The sequence below is a fragment of the Xenopus tropicalis genome, chromosome 2 (genome assembly GCF_000004195.4).
Source record: "Xenopus tropicalis strain Nigerian chromosome 2, UCB_Xtro_10.0, whole genome shotgun sequence".
In the NCBI taxonomy this organism is placed as follows: Eukaryota; Metazoa; Chordata; class Amphibia; order Anura; family Pipidae; genus Xenopus; species Xenopus tropicalis.
In genome coordinates, this window is record NC_030678.2 from 2,379,282 (window position 1) to 2,399,488 (window position 20,207).

At 50.5% G+C, this 20,207-nt stretch overlaps 1 protein-coding gene across 1 annotated transcript in view; it reads left to right on the plus strand.

Moving 5' to 3' along the window:
* Positions 1-20,207, plus strand: part of spag17 (sperm associated antigen 17) — a gene marked incomplete in the record, with an annotated part of 127,296 nt that overhangs the window by 77,148 nt on the left and 29,941 nt on the right. Inside the window, 20 exon segments of the mRNA NM_001130282.1 lie at positions 168-344; positions 508-689; positions 1,632-1,793; positions 2,496-2,601; positions 3,988-4,109; positions 4,648-4,785; positions 4,973-5,086; positions 5,373-5,523; positions 6,198-6,419; positions 6,630-6,667; positions 9,254-9,388; positions 9,582-9,736; positions 12,293-12,483; positions 14,392-14,483; positions 14,587-14,853; positions 14,943-15,054; positions 15,396-15,515; positions 15,678-15,791; positions 16,250-16,455; positions 16,607-16,733. Coding sequence (NP_001123754.1) covers positions 168-344; positions 508-689; positions 1,632-1,793; positions 2,496-2,601; positions 3,988-4,109; positions 4,648-4,785; positions 4,973-5,086; positions 5,373-5,523; positions 6,198-6,419; positions 6,630-6,667; positions 9,254-9,388; positions 9,582-9,736; positions 12,293-12,483; positions 14,392-14,483; positions 14,587-14,853; positions 14,943-15,054; positions 15,396-15,515; positions 15,678-15,791; positions 16,250-16,455; positions 16,607-16,733 — 2,931 coding nt within the window.

A 20,207-nucleotide genomic window follows, 5' to 3' on the forward strand; every position in this document is an offset into this window, starting at 1 on the left:
GCCTGCAGCCTTGTGCCTTTATATGGGGGGCACAGAACCCCTCAGTGACTGCTAATATCCTTATCAGTTACAGTAGGGGGTACATTATCCCTTATAATACACTGTATAACAGAATGAGTGAGCCCAAGGCCCTGAGTAGTCACACAGAACTGTTGCTGCACTTACAGATGATGAGCCGGACGATGGTGCCCAACATTACATCATTGTCCTTGGCTTCTATCAGCCTCAGCTCGTGGCCCTGTTGGCCGAACTAGGGATCTCCGTGTCCTGTATTATAAGGATATCGTCCCAGAACTACACGAGCCTTCCTGCCAATGAGCCGGATCCAACAGTGGCCCCTGAAGGTACAGTGCTGTGCTCCCTGCCCGGGCTGGTATGTAACCCTGCATATTGGCTTTAAAGGGGAAGTTGTCCCTGGGTATCATTAAGGTTTATTTCCTATTGAATTTCTTGGCAAATGCAACACATGGGCCAGTCTGTGTGACGGAACGCGTGTTTGTTCCTCAGTTCTAGAGGCAGAACAGCTCAGGAAAGTGACTCTCACAAAATCCTTGGAAACGTTCTGGAAGTACCTGGAGCCCATTCTGAACAGCGGCCCCCCGGGATCCCGACTTCTGGAAGTGGCTCGGCTGCACTATATGGTCAAGGAAAGGCACTTTCCTCAGGACTGGGGTGACAGTGACCTCCTGGTGGGTACCAAGTGCTGCTCCCTGGGCACAGTAGGTGGCGCTGTCCTACAGTGCAGCTTGGGGATGGAAACTTTAAAGGGAATACAAACCCTGCTGCACAACCAAACGTTACTCAGCTGTTGCTGGACTACAAATCCCAGAATAATGTAACATATAATGAAGGGTGAGGCATGCTGGGAGCTGTAGTCCAGCAACATCAGGGCTGTATTCTTAAAGCAATATTGCCCAATAAAACTTTCCCCCAATGAGAATCCCAGCTGATGTGAGTAAATCCGGCTCCCTGTTCTCTGTTCCTGCAATTGGAGTTGGGAGCAATAAGCACAGTTTCCCAGCACTGAACAAGTCTGTCCCTTTATCCCCATGTCTGATTCCTGTGCCATATAATGACGGGAAAATGCCATCATTATCTCTATATGTAAGGTACCAGCAAGGGGCCTGACACAGGGAATCAGCATTCTCATTGGTCACTTCTCCTGCATTTATAATGAAGTTATTTATTAGTAGAATTCTCATTGGTGTTTAAATATGTGTGAACTTAATAAATGCCCCCCTGTGTGTATAGATATGCAGCCCCCATGCAGTACCACTATTAGCCAGCAGGTGGCGGCACCATAGGCTTATCAGCATTGACAGCTGACAAATCACAGCTGTGCCGCAGGTGTGACTATGGCCGTTGCGGTTACACAGGCCGCGCCTGATCTTTCAGGGACTGGGGTCTGAGTGCTGGATTCTCGGGGGGCAATTTATTAATATTGGGTGTATAACTGCCCTGATTAGTGCAGAATTGACCTAGTGTTGCTCCTGCAGCAGGTACTTATATGGGGGTGCAAATAAAATGCTTAGCGCCTTGCTTCCTAAATGAGCCCCTTATTTGGCATGCTGCGCCCCTGCGCTAGGCATGCTGGGTATTGTGTGATCTGACCCGTCGGTTGTGCCCCACAGTTGGCATATGCCACAGAGCTGGATGAGAACGTTGCCTGCCTCATGTACGACTGTCTGGACTGGAGGCGGCAGCACCGGCGCTACCTGCGTAACCTGCGGCTCATCCGCGTCCCCTCTGTGTCCGTAGGGAAGAGCCCAGACAGACAGAACGTCCCGCCCGAGGTGAGATGTCTGATGGGGGGGGTATATGTCTGATGGGGGGGGGGTATTTGTCTGATGGGGGGTATATGTCTGATGGGGGATATTTGTCTGATTGGGGGTATATGTCTGATGGGGGGTATATGTCTGATGGGGGATATTTGTCTGATTGGGGGTATATGTCTGATGAGGGGGGTATATGTCTGATGGGGGGTATATGTCTGATGGGGGGGTATATGTCTGATTGGGGGCATATGTCTGATGGGGGGTATTTGTCTGATGGGGGGTATATGTCTGATGGGGGGTATATGTCTGATGGGGGGTATATGTCTGATTGGGGGCATATGTCTGATGGGGGGTATTTGTCTGATGGGGGGTATTTGTCTGATGGGGGGTATATGTCAGATGAGGGTGGTATATGTCTGATGAGGGTGGTATATGTCTAATGGGGGGGGTATATGTCTAATGGGGGGGTATATGTCTGATGGGGGGGTATATGTCTGATGGGGGGCATATGTCTGACGAGGGGGGCTATATGTCTGATGGGGGGTATATGTCTGATGGGGGAATATATGTCTGATGGGGGGGCATATGTCTTTTGAGGCAAAACCCTGGCCCATTCTGTCCATGGGAAAGAGAACAGCCCAGGAACAAGAAGTACAGACAGATGACAGTTGCAGAAGGACTAACTGGCTCTTTATATGACACTTATACTGTTCTTTCCAGGCCCAGGAAGCTGACCCCATCCCATCATCCCCTACAGGCAGGAGGAAAACTCAGACTGATGTGGCGCCTCCAGCTGCTTCTCTGCCACCGTCATCTCCAATGCACAGTAAGGGCTTATGGGTAACTCAGTCACCCATTGTGTGAGTGTATATGGGGGGCCAGGACCTGAGTCACTAAATGCCCCCGTCTCTCTGAGTGTGTGTGTATATGGGGGGTATCCCTGGGCCAGTAGCCCTGAGTCACTAAATGCCCCGTCTCTCTGAGTGTGTGTGTATATGGGGGGTATCCCTGGGCCAGTAGCCCTGAATCACTAAATGCCCCGTCTCTCTGAGTGTGTGTGTATATGGGGGGTATCCCTGGGCAGTAGCCCTGAGTCACTAAATGCCCCGTCTCTCTGAGTGTGTGTGTATATGGGGGGTATCCCTGGGCCAGTAGCCCTGAGTCACTAAATGCCCCGTCTCTCTGAGTGTGTGTGTATATGGGGGTATCCCTGGGCCAGTAGCCCTGAGTCACTAAATGCCCCGTCTCTCTGAGTGTGTGTGTATATGGGGGGTATCCCTGGGCCAGTAGCCCTGAGTCACTAAATGCCCCGTCTCTCTGAGTGTGTGTGTATATGGGGGGTATCCCTGGGCCAGTAGCCCTGAGTCACTAAATGCCCCGTCTCTCTGAGTGTGTGTGTATATGGGGGGTATCCCTGGGCCAGTAGCCCTGAGTCACTAAATGCCCCATCTCTCTCTGAGTGTGTGTGTATATGGGGGGTATCCCTGGGCCAGTAGCCCTGAGTCACTAAATGCCCCGTCTCTCTGAGTGTGTGTGTATATGGGGGGGTATCCCTGGGCCAGTAGCCCTGAGTCACTAAATGCCCCGTCTCTCTGAGTGTGTGTGTATATGGGGGGGTATCCCTGGGCCAGTAGCCCTGAGTCACTAAATGCCCCGTCTCTGAGTGTGTGTGTATATGGGGGGTATCCCTGGGCCAGTAGCCCTGAGTCACTAAATGCCCCGTCTCTCTGAGTGTGTGTGTATATGGGGGGTATCCCTGGGCCAGTAGCCCTGAGTCACTAAATGCCCCGTCTCTGAGTGTGTGTGTATATGGGGGGTATCCCTGGGCCAGTAGCCCTGAGTCACTAAATGCCCCGTCTCTCTGAGTGTGTGTGTATATGGGGGGTATCCCTGGGCCAGTAGCCCTGAGTCACTAAATGCCCCGTCTCTCTGAGTGTGTGTGTATATGGGGGGTATCCCTGGGCCAGTAGCCCTGAGTCACTAAATGCCCCGTCTCTCTGAGTGTGTGTGTATATGGGGGGTATCCCTGGGCCAGTAGCCCTGAGTCACTAAATGCCCCGTCTCTCTGAGTGTGTGTGTATATGGGGGGTATCCCTGGGCCAGTAGCCCTGAGTCACTAAATGCCCCATCTCTCTGAGTGTGTGTGTATATGGGGGGTATCCCTGGGCCAGTAGCCCTGAGTCACTAAATGCCCCCGTCTCTCTAAATACAGTGGAGGTCGAGGGCCCGAGTGGGGCGGCTGAGGTGGATACGAGATTTTACACTGATCTCCTGAGCGATCTCCCAGAGGAGCTTCAGTCGGTCCCAGTGATACTGCACTGTGTGCTGGAACAGGTCAGTCCCCCCCCCCGGGGGCCCAAACTCCCCCCTAAAGGCAAATGATAACAAGATAATGAACGTGGGAGGGGCGGCCACCAATAGGAGGTGGTCTCCGGTGATCATTGGGGGAAGAGGGGCAGCATCATTAGGGCAGAAGTGGCCAATGGCTATTAGCGTTAGGGCTGTGAGTAAGGTGGGGGGGGGGACTTCTAAGGGGGGGTGTATTTAGAGGTCAAAGTTGCTGGGGGTAGGATAAGAGGGCAACCTGTAGTTGGTGGGGCAATATGTTTGGTGTTGGGGAAATTTGGGGAGAGGATATGGGGAGGAGCTGGGAGGAGTTGTTGGGGTGCATGACAGAGGTGTAAGAGGTTAGGGGAGGTACCGGGGGGGGCAGTGAGGAAGCGTTTAGGTACCATGGGGTCTTGGGGTGCCATGGGGTGTGGGGCAGGAAGGCAGAAGAGATTGGGGGGAAGTATTTAGGGGAGGTGCTATGGAGTATACTGTATGTATCACAGAAATGTTCCCCAATAATGTGGCTTCTGCCTTGTGACAGGTTGTGGCCACTACGGAGGATCTTGTGCCCCCCAGCCAAGCTGCACCCAAGCCCCGCCCAGATGGGCTGGACCCCAATATTGCCAGTCACATGATATCTGTGTTGGATTCTCTCTCCCTGTCGAACAAGGAAAAGAAGGTACCGTAATGGCAGCCAGAACCTGACCCAGCAATGGCCGTCCCCTGTACCTACCCGGGGTACCCCTCTAGGGGCCGCTCATTGGCACATTAGCCGGGATAGACAGAAATCTCTCTGGTGTCAGGTTAACTTGCCCTTTTGGGCCGCAGAACTAGAATATGGGCTCATTACCTGTTCCCTCACACAGAACCTGTACAACGCGTTCCGTGCCCAAGAGGCAGAGGGTGAGCGGGCAGAGGAGAGACGGCCGGAGCTGCTGAACCACCATGATAAGATTGGGCACAGGGCCGCCCAGGCACAGGTAATGCCAGCGAGGAATTAGGGGCCGGGCTGAGGAGCTGGCACTCATCATGGCAAGGGTGCGGCAGCAACGGGCATCACAGTAAGGCTTGTGCCAGTCCCATCTGTCCCCTCTAGGAGTTGTTCAACTCCAACACTTACATGTATAGGAATAGGGGTGACTGGGAGAAGGGGCTGAATGGGATTATTGTACTGGGGTAACTGTCTCTAAGGAAGAGTCATGGTTCCTAGCGGAGCCGGAAACACTAAGGGTCTCACCCCTGGGTTCCCCATTGGTTTGGTTTCAGCCCCCCAGCGCATTGGATCCAGTCAGAATAGAGCAGGAAATTATTGGAAAACTTCCCCTTGCGCAACTTCTGCGATTTCCCCAACCTGCAGCGGAGAGGAACTCACGGAGACTCGCGCAGATACACGAACTCATGCACTACTGCACGTCTGGTAACTATAAGCGCTATCACTTGCGTTACTGCTACCCTGGCTACTAACCCTTGTATTGCATCCCATACGTTACTGCTACCCAGCTACTATCCCTTGTATTGCATCCCATGCGTTACTGCTACCCTGGCTACTTACCCTTGTATTGCATCCCATGCGTTACTGCTACCCTGGCTACTATCCCTTGTATTGCATCCCATGCGTTACTGCTACCCAGCTACTATCCCTTGTATTGCATCCCATGCGTTACTGCTACCCGGCTACTATCCCTCGTATTGCATCCCATGCGTTACTGCTACCCGGCTACTATACCTTCTTTTGCATCCCATGCATTACTGCTACCCTGGCTACTATCCCTCGTATTGCATCCCATGCGTTACTGCTACCCTGGCTACTATCCCTCGTATTGCACCCCATGCGTTACTGCTACCCTGGCTACTATCCCTCGTATTGCACCCAATGCGTTACTGCTACCCTGGCTACTATCCCTTGTATTGCATCCCATGCGTTACTGCTACCCGGCTACTATCCCTCATATTGCATCCCATGCGTTACTGCTACCCTGGCTACTATCCCTTGTATTGCACCCCATGCGTTACTGCTACCCTGGCTACTACTCCTTGTATTGCACCCCATGCAGTTGCATTATACACAGTTGCCTCCCTGTTCCCTCTCAGACCTGACACCCTGGGAAGGAGTCTCGTGGGCATTCAAGCTGTTCACGTTGGAGAGCCTCCCGCTGACTGGATTGGATGACCTGGGGGAAGTGGAGGGCAGTGGGGTGGAGGTGCAGCAAGATGGCGACATTCCGTGGGACGATCCCGCCAGATTCGCTCGCACACTGGGCAGGATGGAAAGTGTGAGGCGGCTGCACGGGCCCAAAGCGCCAGAACCTGAAGGTAAGGTGGGCCTGGGGTCATGTGACACTTGTACCCCCTTGTATTGTACTGTGCTCTATTGTATAGATATAGATGCCCCCCCCCCCCCCCCGAGGTCCCCAAGTTCAGTTAATTCAAATGAGAATAATCTTATGTTCTGCACAGTTGGAATGAGGCCCCTCCCCTGAGGAGTCCTTGGGGGTCTAACAAGTCTCTGTTCTCCATTCCTAGGGAATTCTTCCGGGCAAAGTCAAGATCAGGAGGAAACGGTGAGATTTCCAATGTAACTGGGGTCCCTGATATCTTTCCTAATGAGTGGATCCCTCACACAACAACCCAACCCACTGGTGTTCCACTAGGAGATCCCCCACACAACAACCCAACCCACTTGTGTTCCACTAGGAGATCCCCCACACAACAACCCAACCCACTTGTGTTCCACTAGGAGATCCCCCACACAACAACCCAACCCACTTGTGTTCCACTTCAGGAGCAGGAAGCAAACTGTGCAAAGGAAACTGGAGCAAATGGGGGGGGGGGCAATGGGCAGCCAAATGGAATCCCGTACCCCCATGTGCTTCTCATAAGGATCCGCTGACATGGCGTCACCCTGACTGCGCGACTCCTGCGGAACACCTGCCCAACGCGCTCGCTATAAATATCCCTGTCTGGATGGCGACCCACTCGCCTGCACTTAATTACTGGCCGAGCTGAGAAACGCATAACCTAACAATACAAATATTTAGATTATGGGGGCTATAAAAGAAATCAAAGGCAAAAAAAGCTGCTTGGCAGCGCGCGGAGGCGGGGGGGCACCCACAGCTGGATGCAATAGAAACTTGGATGGAGGGAGAGAAAGGGGACGGGGAGTGAGATGAGAGGGAGGGGAAGGTTCTGGGCTGCTCTGGGCTTGTGGCAGGAGGGCCCCAGTAACAGCCATGCAGGCGCTAGGTGGCACTGCCCCCTCATCTGTACATCGACATCAGTGCAACCAGCCAGTCACTCTCTACATTGTAGTTTAACCATTAAAGGGTAACTTAAATGTCTTTGCTGAGAGTCCATTTCATAGATTTATATACTAATCACATTAGACACATTAGGAACCTCCCCCTGGGTAAGTGAATCCAATCTCCCCCCAGTACTTACCCAGGTACAGAGCTCTGATTCTCTGTACTTCCTGCTCCTGGGCTGCTCTCTTTCCCATGGTCAGACAGGAACCTCCCCCTGGGTAAGTGAATCCAATCTCCCCCCAGTACTTACCCAGGTACAGAGCTCTGATTCTCTGTACTTCCTGCTCCTGGGCTGCTCTCTTTCCCATGGTCAGGCAGGAACCTCCCCCTGGGTAAGTGAATCCAATCTCCCCCCAGTACTTACCCAGGTACAGAGCTCTGATTCTCTGTACTTCCTGCTCCTGGGCTGCTCTCTTTCCCATGGTCAGGCAGGAACCCCCCCCCCCCTGGGTAAGTGAATCCAATCTCCCCCCAGTACTTACCCAGGTACAGAGCTCTGATTCTCTGTACTTCCTGCTCCTGGGCTGCTCTCTTTCCCATGGTCAGGCAGGAACCCCCCCCCTGGGTAAGTGAATCCAATCTCCCCCCAGTACTTACCCAGGTACAGAGCTCTGATTCTCTGTACTTCCTGCTCCTGGGCTGCTCTCTTTCCCATGGTCAGGCAGGAACCTCCCCCTGGGTAAGTGAATCCAATCTCCCCCCAGTACTTACCCAGGTACAGAGCTCTGATTCTCTGTACTTCCTGCTCCTGGGCTGCTCTCTTTCCCATGGTCAGGCAGGAACCCCCCCTCTGGGTAAGTGAATCCAATCTCCCCCCAGTACTTACCCAGGTACAGAGATCTGATTCTCTGTACTTCCTGCTCCTGGGCTGCTCTCTTTCCCATGGTCAGGCAGGAACCCCCCCTGGGTAAGTGAATCCAATCTCCCCCCAGTACTTACCCAGGTACAGAGCTCTGATTCTCTGTACTTCTTGCTCCTGGGCTGCTCTCTTTCCCATGGTCAGGCAGGAACCCCCCCCTGGGTAAGTGAATCCAATCTCCTCCCAGTACTTACCCAGGTACAGAGCTCTGATTCTCTGTACTTCCTGCTCCTGGGCTGCTCTCTTTCCCATGGTCAGGCAGGACCCCCCCCCCTGGGTAAGTGAATCCAATCTCCCCCCAGTACTTACCCAGGTACAGAGCTCTGATTCTCTGTACTTCCTGCTCCTGGGCTGCTCTCTTTCCCATGGTCAGGCAGGAACCTCCCCCTGGGTAAGTGAATCCAATCTCCCCCCAGTACTTACCCAGGTACAGAGCTCTGATTCTCTGTACTTCCTGATCCTGGGCTGCTCTCTTTCCCATGGTCAGGCAGGAACCTCCCCCTGGGTAAGTGAATCCAATCTCCCCCAGTACTTACCCAGGTACAGAGCTCTGATTCTCTGTACTTCCTGCTCCTGGGCTGCTCTCTTTCCCATGGTCAGGCAGGAACCTCCCCCTGGGTAAGTGAATCCAATCTCCCCCCAGTACTTACCCAGGTACAGAGCTCTGATTCTCTGTACTTCCTGCTCCTGGGCTGCTCTCTTTCCCATGGTCAGGCAGGAACCTCCCCCTGGGTAAGTGAATCCAATCTCCCCCCAGTACTTACCCAGGTACAGAGCTCTGATTCTCTGTACTTCCTGCTCCTGGGCTGCTCTCTTTCCCATCGTCAGGCAGGGACTTCCCACTGCCTGACCATGGGAAAGAAAGCAGCCCAGGAGCAGGAAGTACAGAGAATCAGAGCTCTATATTTTTGGGTGGAAGACTGGATCCAGTTACCTAGGGAGGAGGTTCATGGGAACCAGTATGTAAGGATATCATTCCCTTCTAGGCAGGAGCAGAAAAGGAGATTTCCCCAGAGGAGGAGGCCGCACAGACACAACTGGGAGACATTAGGAGGACACAGAGAAGATCTCTGAGCGACTGGTGCTACTGGGAGCATTTTAATTCAGAACTACTCAAGCAGGTAGGAAGCCCGATTGGTGGTTACTTGCAGCTTCCGGCCAATAACTAGTGTCGTTACAAGACATAGGGCAGCGGATGGGGCAGTAGGGTCTCTATTGGGCATGGAGGCCAGAAACTCAGCACAATCATTATTTATTATATGTACAAGTGTGGGATGATTGTACAACCCTGTGTAACACGTGTCTCTGGGGCAGGTGGTGTGTGACGCCGCTCAGCCCTACAGGTGTGTGGATTACTATTATCACTCTCAGGATAACTCTCTGCTCCTCGTTATGCACAATCCCATGAACCCCTACCATCAGAGCGAGGAATCCTGGGACATGGCTCTCCATTCCAACGTCAGTTTCAGGTACGCTCGGGAACCCACTGGGAAGGGTTGCTAAGGCCCCGACACTTAGTAAGTGCTCTTTATTGGTTCCGCTCACTGCTTTCTACATACTGCACTCTCACGAGACAAACTGCACTCATCAAGCATGTGACATTCTCCAGCCAATGGGAATGAGACAAATTTATAGTAATAGAGCTTGAAATGAATGCTAATCAGTGGGTATGAGACAAACTCATGCCAATGGGCAATAGGCAAATACTTGTCATTGGACATGAGACAAATTTTAGTCTATTGGCATTAAACAGACCCTAGTCTATGGGCACAGGGAAAACCTTAGTCTGTGGGCACAGGGCAAACCCTAGTCTGTGGGCACAGGACAAACCCTAGTCTGTGGGCACAGGACAAACTCTATTCTGTGGGACAGGACAAACTCTAGTCTATGGGCATGAAACCAACTCTAGTTTACAGGCACAGAACAAACCCTAGTCTATGGGCACAGGACAAACCCTAGTCTATGGGCATGAAACCAACTCTAGTCTACGGGCACAGAACAAACCCTAGTCTGTGGGCACAGGACAAACCCTAGTCTATGGGCACAGGACAAACCCTAGTCTATGGGCACAGGACAAACCCTAGTCTGTGGGCACAGGACAAACCCTAGTCTATGGGCATGAAACCAACTCTAGTTTATGGGCACAGAACAAACCCTAGTCTATGGGCACAGGACAAACCCTAGTCTATGGGCACAGGACAAACCCTAGTCTGTGGGTACAGGACAAACCCTAGTTTGTGGGACAGGATAAACCCTAGTGTTATGGGCACAGGACAAACCCTAGTCCTTGGGCACAGGACAACCCCTAGTCTGTGGGACAGGACAAACCCTAGTCTATGGGCATGAAACCAACTCTAGTCTATGGGCACAGGACAAACCCTAGTCTATGGGCATCAAACCAACTCTAGTCTATGGGCAAAAGACAAACAATAGTCTCTGGGCATGAAACAAACCCTAGTCTATGGGCACAGGACAAATCCTAGTCTGTGGGCACAGGACAAACCCTAGTCTGTGGGCACAGGACAAACCCTAGTCTATGGGCACAGGGCAAACCCTAGTCTGTGGGCACAGGACAAACCCTAGTCTGTGGGCACAGAACAAACCCTAGTCTATGGGCACAGGACAAACCCTAGTCTATGGGCACAGGACAAACCCTAGTCTGTGGGCACAGGACAAACCCTAGTTTGTGGGACAGGATAAACCCTAGTTTATGGGCACAGGACAAACCCTAGTCCTTGGGCACAGGACAACCCCTAGTCTGTGGGACAGGACAAACCCTAGTCTATGGGCATCAAACCAACTCTAGTCTATGGGCACAGGACAAACCCTAGTCTATGGGCATCAAACCAACTCTAGTCTATGGGCAAAAGACAAACAATAGTCTCTGGGCATGAAACAAACCCTAGTCTATGGGCACAGGACAAACCCTAGTCTGTGGGACAGGACAAACCCTAGTCTATGGGCACAGGACAAACCCTAGTCTGTGGGACAGGACAAACCCTAGTCTATGGGCACAGGACAAACCCTAGTCTGTGGGACAGGACAAACCCTAGTTTGTGGGCACAGGACAAACCCTAGTCTGTGGGACAGGACAAACTCTAGTCTGTGGGACAGGACAAACCCTAGTCTATGGGCATGAACCAACTCTAGTCTATGGGCACAGGACAAACCCTAGTCTATGGGCATCAAACCAACTCTAGTCTATGGGCATAAGACAAACAATAGTCTATGGGCATGAAACAAACTCTAGTTCATGGGCATGAAACAAACCCTAGTCTATGGGCACAGGACAAACCCTAGTCTATGGGCACAGGACAAACCCTAGTCTATGGGCACAGGACAAACCCTAGTCTATGGGAATAAGACAAACAATAGTCTATGGGCATGGAACAAACTAGTTCATGGGCTTGAAACAAACTCTAGTGTATGGGCATGAAACAAACTATGGTCCATTGGCATGATACAAACCCTAGTCTATGAGCACAGGACAAACTCTAGTCTATGGGTACAGGACAAACTCTAGTCTGTGGGCACAGGACAAACTCTAGTCTATGGGCATAAATTAAACTCTAGTCTACTAGCATGAATCAAACTCTAGTCTATGGGCACAGGACAAACCCTAGGCTATGGGCATAAGACAATGCATATGAGGTGAGGTGTAGTCAGTGGGATTGATTGTCTAGCCAGTGGGTATGGGACAAACTTTAGCCAAATGGCAGGAGGCTAAACCTAGTCGAAGTTCATCGGCCAAACTGTACTGTCTTGGCACGCCTACATTGCAGTTGACCCCCACACCAACTATGACAGTTGTGTTGACAGGATTGTATCATGAATATGATATGTGTGCATGCCCAGTTTGGCCAGTCAAACTCTAGTCATCATTGTAAATCAGCCAAAATGATGGGGAGAACAAATAACGCACATAATGTGTGACCTTATATCACAGTTAGAAGGAGATGCCTCGTGCCAACCTTTAGTACCAATACTCCCCTCCTGTACTGAACTCCTCCCTTTTCTCCTAACAGAAACTACCTGGAGTTGGTAGCAGAGTCCATTTCCAACTGGGTGAGGGAGGAGGAGGAGAAGTATCAGGAGGAGATGGCAGTCAGAGAGTTGGAAGCTTTGAAACAAATTCAATCTAGGCAGGATGGTGAGGCCCTACCAAAAGCCAACACCAAGAAATCCAAGAGATCCCCCTCACCAAGAAAGTCAAAAAGTAAGTGCTTCATGGTTGTGCGCTTGGACCCGAGAGCTTCTTCAAACCAACGTGTATGGTGGCCTTCAAAAAACGTCCTGGGATCACTCAGGGGTCCATGTTGTGCCCAAGGTGCGCCCCTAATCAAACACACACTGCTAATGGCACCAGTTCATCCGCGCTGGCGTAAGAAAGTGTAGGACTCATGGCTAATTATCTACCAGCAAATTCCAACTAATTGTATCATTGTTGGAAATAAAAACATCACTGCAGTAAAATGGCCAATAACCCAATGCTCCTACGTTTAGTTGGGTTCAGCCTGTGCCAGGAATTCATTACCATTCGTTACCATTTGTGCTGGCTCTGTGTCAGTTCTTATAAACTGCTAATTGCCACCTCAGTGTTAATGAGACCCCATTAGGTACGAGCAGCTGTGAATTAAACAGGGACCCTAAGGAGACACACACTTAGGCCCAGCTTGCAGGGAGGGTGCCCGTCAGTTGACACCAACCTTTCTAATTGGTCTTATGATCACCCATTGGCCAGCAACTGAGGTTTGACTCTAAGGACCCATTCATACTGCTGTTTAAAGTGGCTCAGACTCAATGATAATATTAGGGGGGGGAACCATTTTACTGGTATACACAAACATATGGGGTCATTATTCCATGGGGGGGGGCAGTAGGACAGCTCACTTTCTGCTAGACGCTCAAGCTCCTTCCAGGTTGGGCATGGTTGCAAGCCAATAACATCTTCTCCATACTCTATGCACTTGGGGTTATACCATCATTCCTACTACAGTCTATAAACTTGGGGGATACACTCAATCCCACCATGGGCTGTACACTGTGGACTTCAGTGTTAATAAATACACCCCTTATATAATCCACCTGTATTCCTTCCATTCCATTTGTGGTAGGGGTTCCCCCCCACCATGCCCATCTCTAGTAGGAAGATAATTGTGCCATGTTGGCCCAGGTATGGAGAGGGAGAGACCATGGGGTAAGAGGTAAAATGATGATAATGAACAAGTGCTAGCTCCTATTTCTTATTCACTTATACCATATGCACTTGGGGGTTCCACTATTGCTACTATACACTATGCACTTGGGGTTCCACCCTTACTCCCTTCATGCAATTTGCATTTTGAAGTTCCACTCTCACCGTGCCCTATGGGGTTAGATGTTGCACTCTTACTCCTTCTACTCGTTTTGCACTTAGAGCTTCCTCCCTCACGGTTCCCTGTACATTTGCACAGTCTAGACCAGTGGTTCTCAACCTGTGGGTCTGGACCCCTTTGGGGGTCAAATGACCCTTTCACAGGGGTCGCCTAAGACCATGGGAAAACACATATTTCCAATGGTCTTAGGAATAATTTTATGGTTGGGGGTCACCACAACATGAGGAACTGTATTAAAGGGTCGTGGCATTAGGAAGGTTGGGAACCACTGCTCTAGACCCTAAACCCATGTGCCAGTTTACTCCTATTGCCCCATCTTAACCCTCTTGGTACAAGAAATACAAGGGAGGACTCCCCTAGAAGCCTAAAGGAAGAGGGGTGTCCACTAATGAAGGAGGTTAGATGGTGCCATGGGTAAAAAAAAGACCCTAGTGTAGGAAATACACCTCAGTGTAAGTGGGAGAGGGAGTGCATGAAGAAGGGCTAGTTACTACTAGGCTGTTCTAAGAGTAAGAGACAGACTAGAGCAGAGCAGTCAGGGGCACCACCTGTAAGACCACCCGTGCCCAACATATAGTATAAAGTCCTGTCAGAGGAAAACTATGGTCTCTATGTTGGTGAGGGCCCACACTAAAAGCATGGCCCCATGTAATGTGTGGTCTACTGGAATAGCCACGGGGGGTTGGGCAAAATAATATATTAATATCTGAGCTCTGCTCATTGTTACCTCTTACACTGGGTTTCTTCAGGCCCCAAGTCGAAGAGATCAGAGAGCAAGGCTGAAGAACCCTCATTGGCTGAAGCACCTGATAATCCCTTTATCCGAGAGGGTTCTCTCAAGGTAAGTCCAGGGGATTTCCCTCGTGATGAACCAGGGGCTAAGGTGGCCTAGATGGGCATTAAAGGCAAGTGGTTGATTGGTTATGTGCCATTGTGTAATGTAGGCGTGGAAGGAGGAGCAGGACCGACTGAAGGAGGAGGAGCGTCTCAGGGAGGAAAAGAAAGCTGTAAAGGGGAGGAAGTCAGCAATTAAGAAGAAAGGAGGTAGCAAGGAGCGGTCGGAGTCCCGGGGGAGCAAGGGGTCCCCAAAATCTCCTAGAAGCAGGAGAAAGAGCTCAAAAGACAAAAGTACCGATGAGGAAATAAAGTCACAGGAGTCAGTGACTTTTGCACCTGATCTTCCTGCGGCACCGGCACAAAAGAACTTCAGGGTATGGCATGCCCTCCTGTACCTGCCCCCTCCCCCAGTCTAGTACCTGCTGACCAGCCTGTCTCACCAGCTTCCTCTCTCTTTCCCCAGTTTCTTGGTTACAACATGGGGGACAATTTGATCCAGGTCTCTGGGGGCAGCCGGCACCTCTTCCCCACAGATGGGGGGCAGATCCAGGCGGAACATGTGCACTTTGAGAAAGGTGATTGCATCATTTCTAATAAAATAATGGTAATTCTGACCAAGCACTTTAGCAGATGAGCCCCAATTCACAAGGATAGTAGAACCCTATTACCCCACATTCATTTTGGGACCTAAGCCAGGGATTGGCAATGGGAGGTGGGGCTTGTTAGTGGAATGGAAGGTGATCCTTAGGGGCATTTACAGAATGATATATTCCTGGGTGTAGGCCCAATTACTGTATATATCAATATATAATTACACCGTGTAGGTGTTTTTCCCAAAGTGGTTCATGTTGCTGTTGTTGTCCCATTGTGGTATCACCAGGCCCAGCAGGAATAAAATGGTTCCTTTCTCTTCTAGGCTCTTCCTTTGTGAAAGTGAAATTACTGAAGGACGGGCACACGTTCCTGGTACATATCACCAACCCCACGAGACCCACCCAGGAAGAGCAGGAGGAGACTGTCTGTGCTGATCAGGAAGGTCAGTGTGTGGGGGGAGCACAGGCTTGTTGGGGGGAAAGTTCCATGTTCCGTGTGGCCAAGCTCTGCTGGGAGTTATGGTTGAGCTTCCAGTTGGAAACCCATAGGATAAATTTCTAGAAACCATTACAATAATTCACTTAATCTTTCACTCTCTCCCCAGGGAGACCAAACATCACAAAGAAGAGCGTCAGTGAGTTTGGCTCCTTCTCAGCCACCCTGGAGAATGGCATCCAGCTCTCTCTCAGTCACTATGGCGCCTCGGGGAAAGGACCAGGTAAGAACGAGGGCACAACAAGGAGAAGAGTGCAGACGGCTCCTTTATTCACTAAAGATCTGAAACAGGGAAAAGTATTGAAAACAAGGCCCAAATGTTCTATTGGGATCCTGTTGGGTCCCTGTTGGGTCCCTCTATGGGTGTTTCTATAAGGTTGGGCCTAAAGGATAGCTAATCCCAAAGATACCTGCATATCTCATATCATGAGTCCATCTGTTGACCTCTGCTTGGTCCAAACCAAGAATCTAATGGTGGTGAGTCATGGCTGCCATGTTATTTGCCCACTATTCAGATGGCAGCTCAGAGGGGGAGGGGCAAGTAGTGTGGGTGGGACTAGAACACTCTGTTGACTGGGAGTCTGTACTACAAGTCCAGCACTGATGGCAGTTTATAGGGTGGAAGAATTGGACTAGACCAGAAACCTGATGGAAACCAATGTGGTTTTCTGTTTCTAACAGAGGAGAAGGACCCGGCCCTGGCAGAAATGCTGACCTTACCTAGTTTACACACTCCGGGTTTAGTCCCAACACCTCCACCTCCTGAAGCTTCTCCACCTGCTGGAAAAGGCCGCAAATCCCCCCGGCAGAAATCGGCCAAAGCTTCAAAGACTCCACAGCCGCCACCGCAACCAGTTGAGGAGCCTCCTAAGCCTCCAGAGATAAAGGTCAGTAGGACTTGGTGATATAATAAGGGGGCAGTGAGTGAGGGACAACTGCCTGGGTGATCAGGTCTTCAGTAACAGAATGGACATTAGTGCATAAGCTTCAGTTGTGTCATTTACTAACTACAAACATACCTGGGCTTTTACCCTACAGGCAGAACCAGTAGAGCCCCCGGCCCAGCTTCCTTTAGAACCAGCGCCAGAAATTTCTACCTTCCAGAGTCTGAATGTCTCCTGTCCCAGTGGGCTCCTTGTGACATTCCTGCAGGAGCAGCCAACAGGTTAGTCTTGTGTCCCAGTCGCCAAACTATATCCAAGTTATGGGGAACCCTAGTGACATTCTCAGTATAAGAGCCAGGAGGTCACTTTGATTCCCTTCATGCATGACCAAGTGTCATCATGGCTTCCATTTTGTCTTTCTGTACTGACACATTGGGTATCATGGCTTCCATTTTGTCTTTCTGTACTGGCACATTGGGTATCATGGCTTCCCATTTGCCTTTCTGCACTGGCACATTGGGTATCATGGCTTCCATTTTGTCTATACTGGCACATTGGGTATCATGGCTTCCATTTTGTCTTCCTGTAGTGGCACATTGGGTATCATGGCTTCCATTTTGTCTTCCTGTACTGGCACATCCTCCCATTCCCTTTCATTATCAGTGCAACCAAACCAGCCAAAAAACAAGCCAAAGTGTGGCGCAAAGAGAACAACTACATAAAAGTAATTTATGCAGAATATTTACCAAGAGCAGGGGATTGTGGGAACTAAGGGCAGATCATAGAGAGAGGAAATATTTTATCAAAGGGCAAGTAATTCAATGAGTGAAAAGGAAGCATTTCAGCAGGACTGGGCAGCGCCAGGAAAGAACGTATACGGACTGATTTCAATTATCTGTAATGTCTCAAAGTGAATCAGAATAATAATGAAAAGGAGCCAGAAATTGCTGAAAAATGGAAAAATCAGACGAGAGGGAAGATTAGAAAGAAAAGAAATGATAAACAATGTCAGCAAATGAGCTGGAAATTGGTTTCTTCCAGAACAAGTTCCCCTCAATTGATGCCAGAAAATCAAAGGAAAATAAACTGGGGCGGCCAAGTGTTTCCCAGGTTTGCTCTGTGCCCAATGGGATGTGGGGAATCAGGAAAACAAACAGTGACAGAAATATCACAATTAAACAATTCCGTTTATCTACAAGGAGAAAGTTGAGACCAAGACAAGTCAGATGGACAAGTCTACTGTGAGACCAAACTGAGACTACAGAGGTTACTCACCAACAAACTAGGTCCACACAAAATAAGTCATGGAACCTGGGACTCTACGTGTCCAGTTGGCTCAAGGCCAAGCCCAACAGTACCCAAGGCTGAGACATGGCCAAGCCCAACAGTACCCAAGGCTGAGACATGGCCAAGCCCAACAGTACCCAAGGCTGAGACATGGCCAAGCCCAACAGTACCCAAGGCTGAGACAAGGCCAAGCCCAACAGTACCCAAGGCTGAGACAAGGCCAAGTACAACAGTACCCAAGGCTGAGACAAGGCCAAGCCCAACAGTACCCAAGGCTGAGACATGGCCAAGCCCAACAGTACCCAAGGCTGAGACAAGGCCAAGCCCAACAGTACCCAAGGCTGAGACAAGGCCAAGCCCAACAGTACCCAAGGCTGAGACATGGTCAAGGCCAACAGTACCCAAGGCTGAGACAAGGCCAAGCCCAACAGTACCCAAGGCTGAGACATGGCCAAGTACAACAGTACCCAAGGCTGAGACAAGGCCAAGCCCAACAGTACCCAAGGCTGAGACATGGCCAAGTACAACAGTACCCAAGGCTGAGACAAGGCCAAGCCCAACAGTACCCAAGGCTGAGACATGGCCAAGTACAACAGTACCCAAGGCTGAGACAAGGCCAAGTACAACAGTACCCAAGGCTGAGACATGGCCAAGTACAACAGTACCCAAGGCTGAGACATGGCCAAGCCCAACAGTACCCAAGGCTGAGACATGGCCAAGTACAACAGTACCCAAGGCTGAGACAAGGCCAAGCCCAACAGTACCCATGGCTCACTTGGCAAAATAATCAGTTCCTATGGCTGTCAGTACCACCTCTATGCTGGGGATACTCAGATCTATCTTTCCTCTCCTGATCTCAACCCAGAGCTTCTAACTGGCGTCTCTCCCTGCCTGGCCGCTATCTCCACTTGGATGTCCCAACATTCCCTTAAATTAAACCTCTCTAAAACTGAACTGGTTCTCTTTCCCCCATCCAACACCCACATTGTTCCCGAGGTATCTATAACGGTTAACAATTCTACCATCACCCCATCTTCCCAGGCCCGGTGCCTTGGGGTTATCCTTGACTCTGCCCTGTCCTTCACTCCTCATATCCAATCACTTATCAAATCATGTCACTTTCACCTAAGAAATATCTCCAAAATCCAATCATTTATCACCCAAGATGCTGCCAAAATTCTTATTCACTCTCTTATAATATCTCGCCTGGACTACTGTAACTCCCTATTAATTGGCCTTCCCCTCCAAAGCCTGTCCCCTCTCCAGTCCATAATGAATACTGCTGCCAGGCTCATACACCTCTCCAACCGCTCCTCCTCTGCCATGCCACTCTGCCAATCCCCCTGCCGTGCCACTCTGCCAATCCCTGCACTGGCTTCCCCTACCATCCAGGATAAAATTCAAACTAATGACCCTCACATTTAAAGCAGTCCATAACTCTGCCCCACCCTACATCTCTGAACTCATCTCTAGATACCATCCAACCCGCTTGCTACCCCCCTACTGACCTGCTCCCCAACTCCTCTCTCATTCCCTCCTCACACGCTCGCATTCAAGACTTTGCAAGGGCTGCCCCCCTTCTCTGGAATTCGCTCCCACAAACTGTCAGACTTTCCCCCAATCTCTCTGCCTTCAAGAGATCTCTAAAAACGCATTTATTCAGAGAAGCTTACCCTAATCTAGCTTAGCAACACCCTGTGCCCCCCCTCTCACAACTCTGGTCATGCCCATTCCCACACCTTGTGTCTCAACCCTTTCTCCTTGTAGATTGTAAGCTCTTTTGGGCAGGGCCCTCTTCACCTCTTGTATCGGTTACTGATTGCTTTATATGTTACTCTGTATGCCCAATGTATGTAACCCACTTATTGTACAGCGCTGCGGAATATGTTGGCGCTTTATAAATAAATGTTAATGTAATGTAATGTAAAGACATGGCCAAGTACAACAGTACCCAAGGCTGAGATATGGCCAAGCCCAACAGTACCCAAGGCTGAGACATGGCCAAGTACAACAGTACCCAAGGCTGAGATATGGCCAAGCCCAACAGTACCCAAGGCTGAGACAAGGCCAAGTACAACAGTACCCAAGGCTGAGACAAGGCCAAGTACAACAGTACCCAAGGCTGAGACAAGGCCAAGTACAACAGTACCCAAGGCTGAGACAAGGCCAAGTACAACAGTACCCAAGGCTGAGATATGGCCAAGCCCAACAGTACCCAAGGCTGAGACATGGCCAAGTACAACAGTACCCAAGGCTGAGATATGGCCAAGCCCAACAGTACCCAAGGCTGAGACAAGGCCAAGTACAACAGTACCCAAGGCTGAGACAAGGCCAAGTACAACAGTACCCAAGGCTGAGACAAGGCCAAGTACAACAGTACCCAAGGCTGAGACATGGCCAAGCCCAACAGTACCCAAGGCTGAGACAAGGCCAAGCCCAACAGTACCCAAGGCTGAGACAAGGCCAAG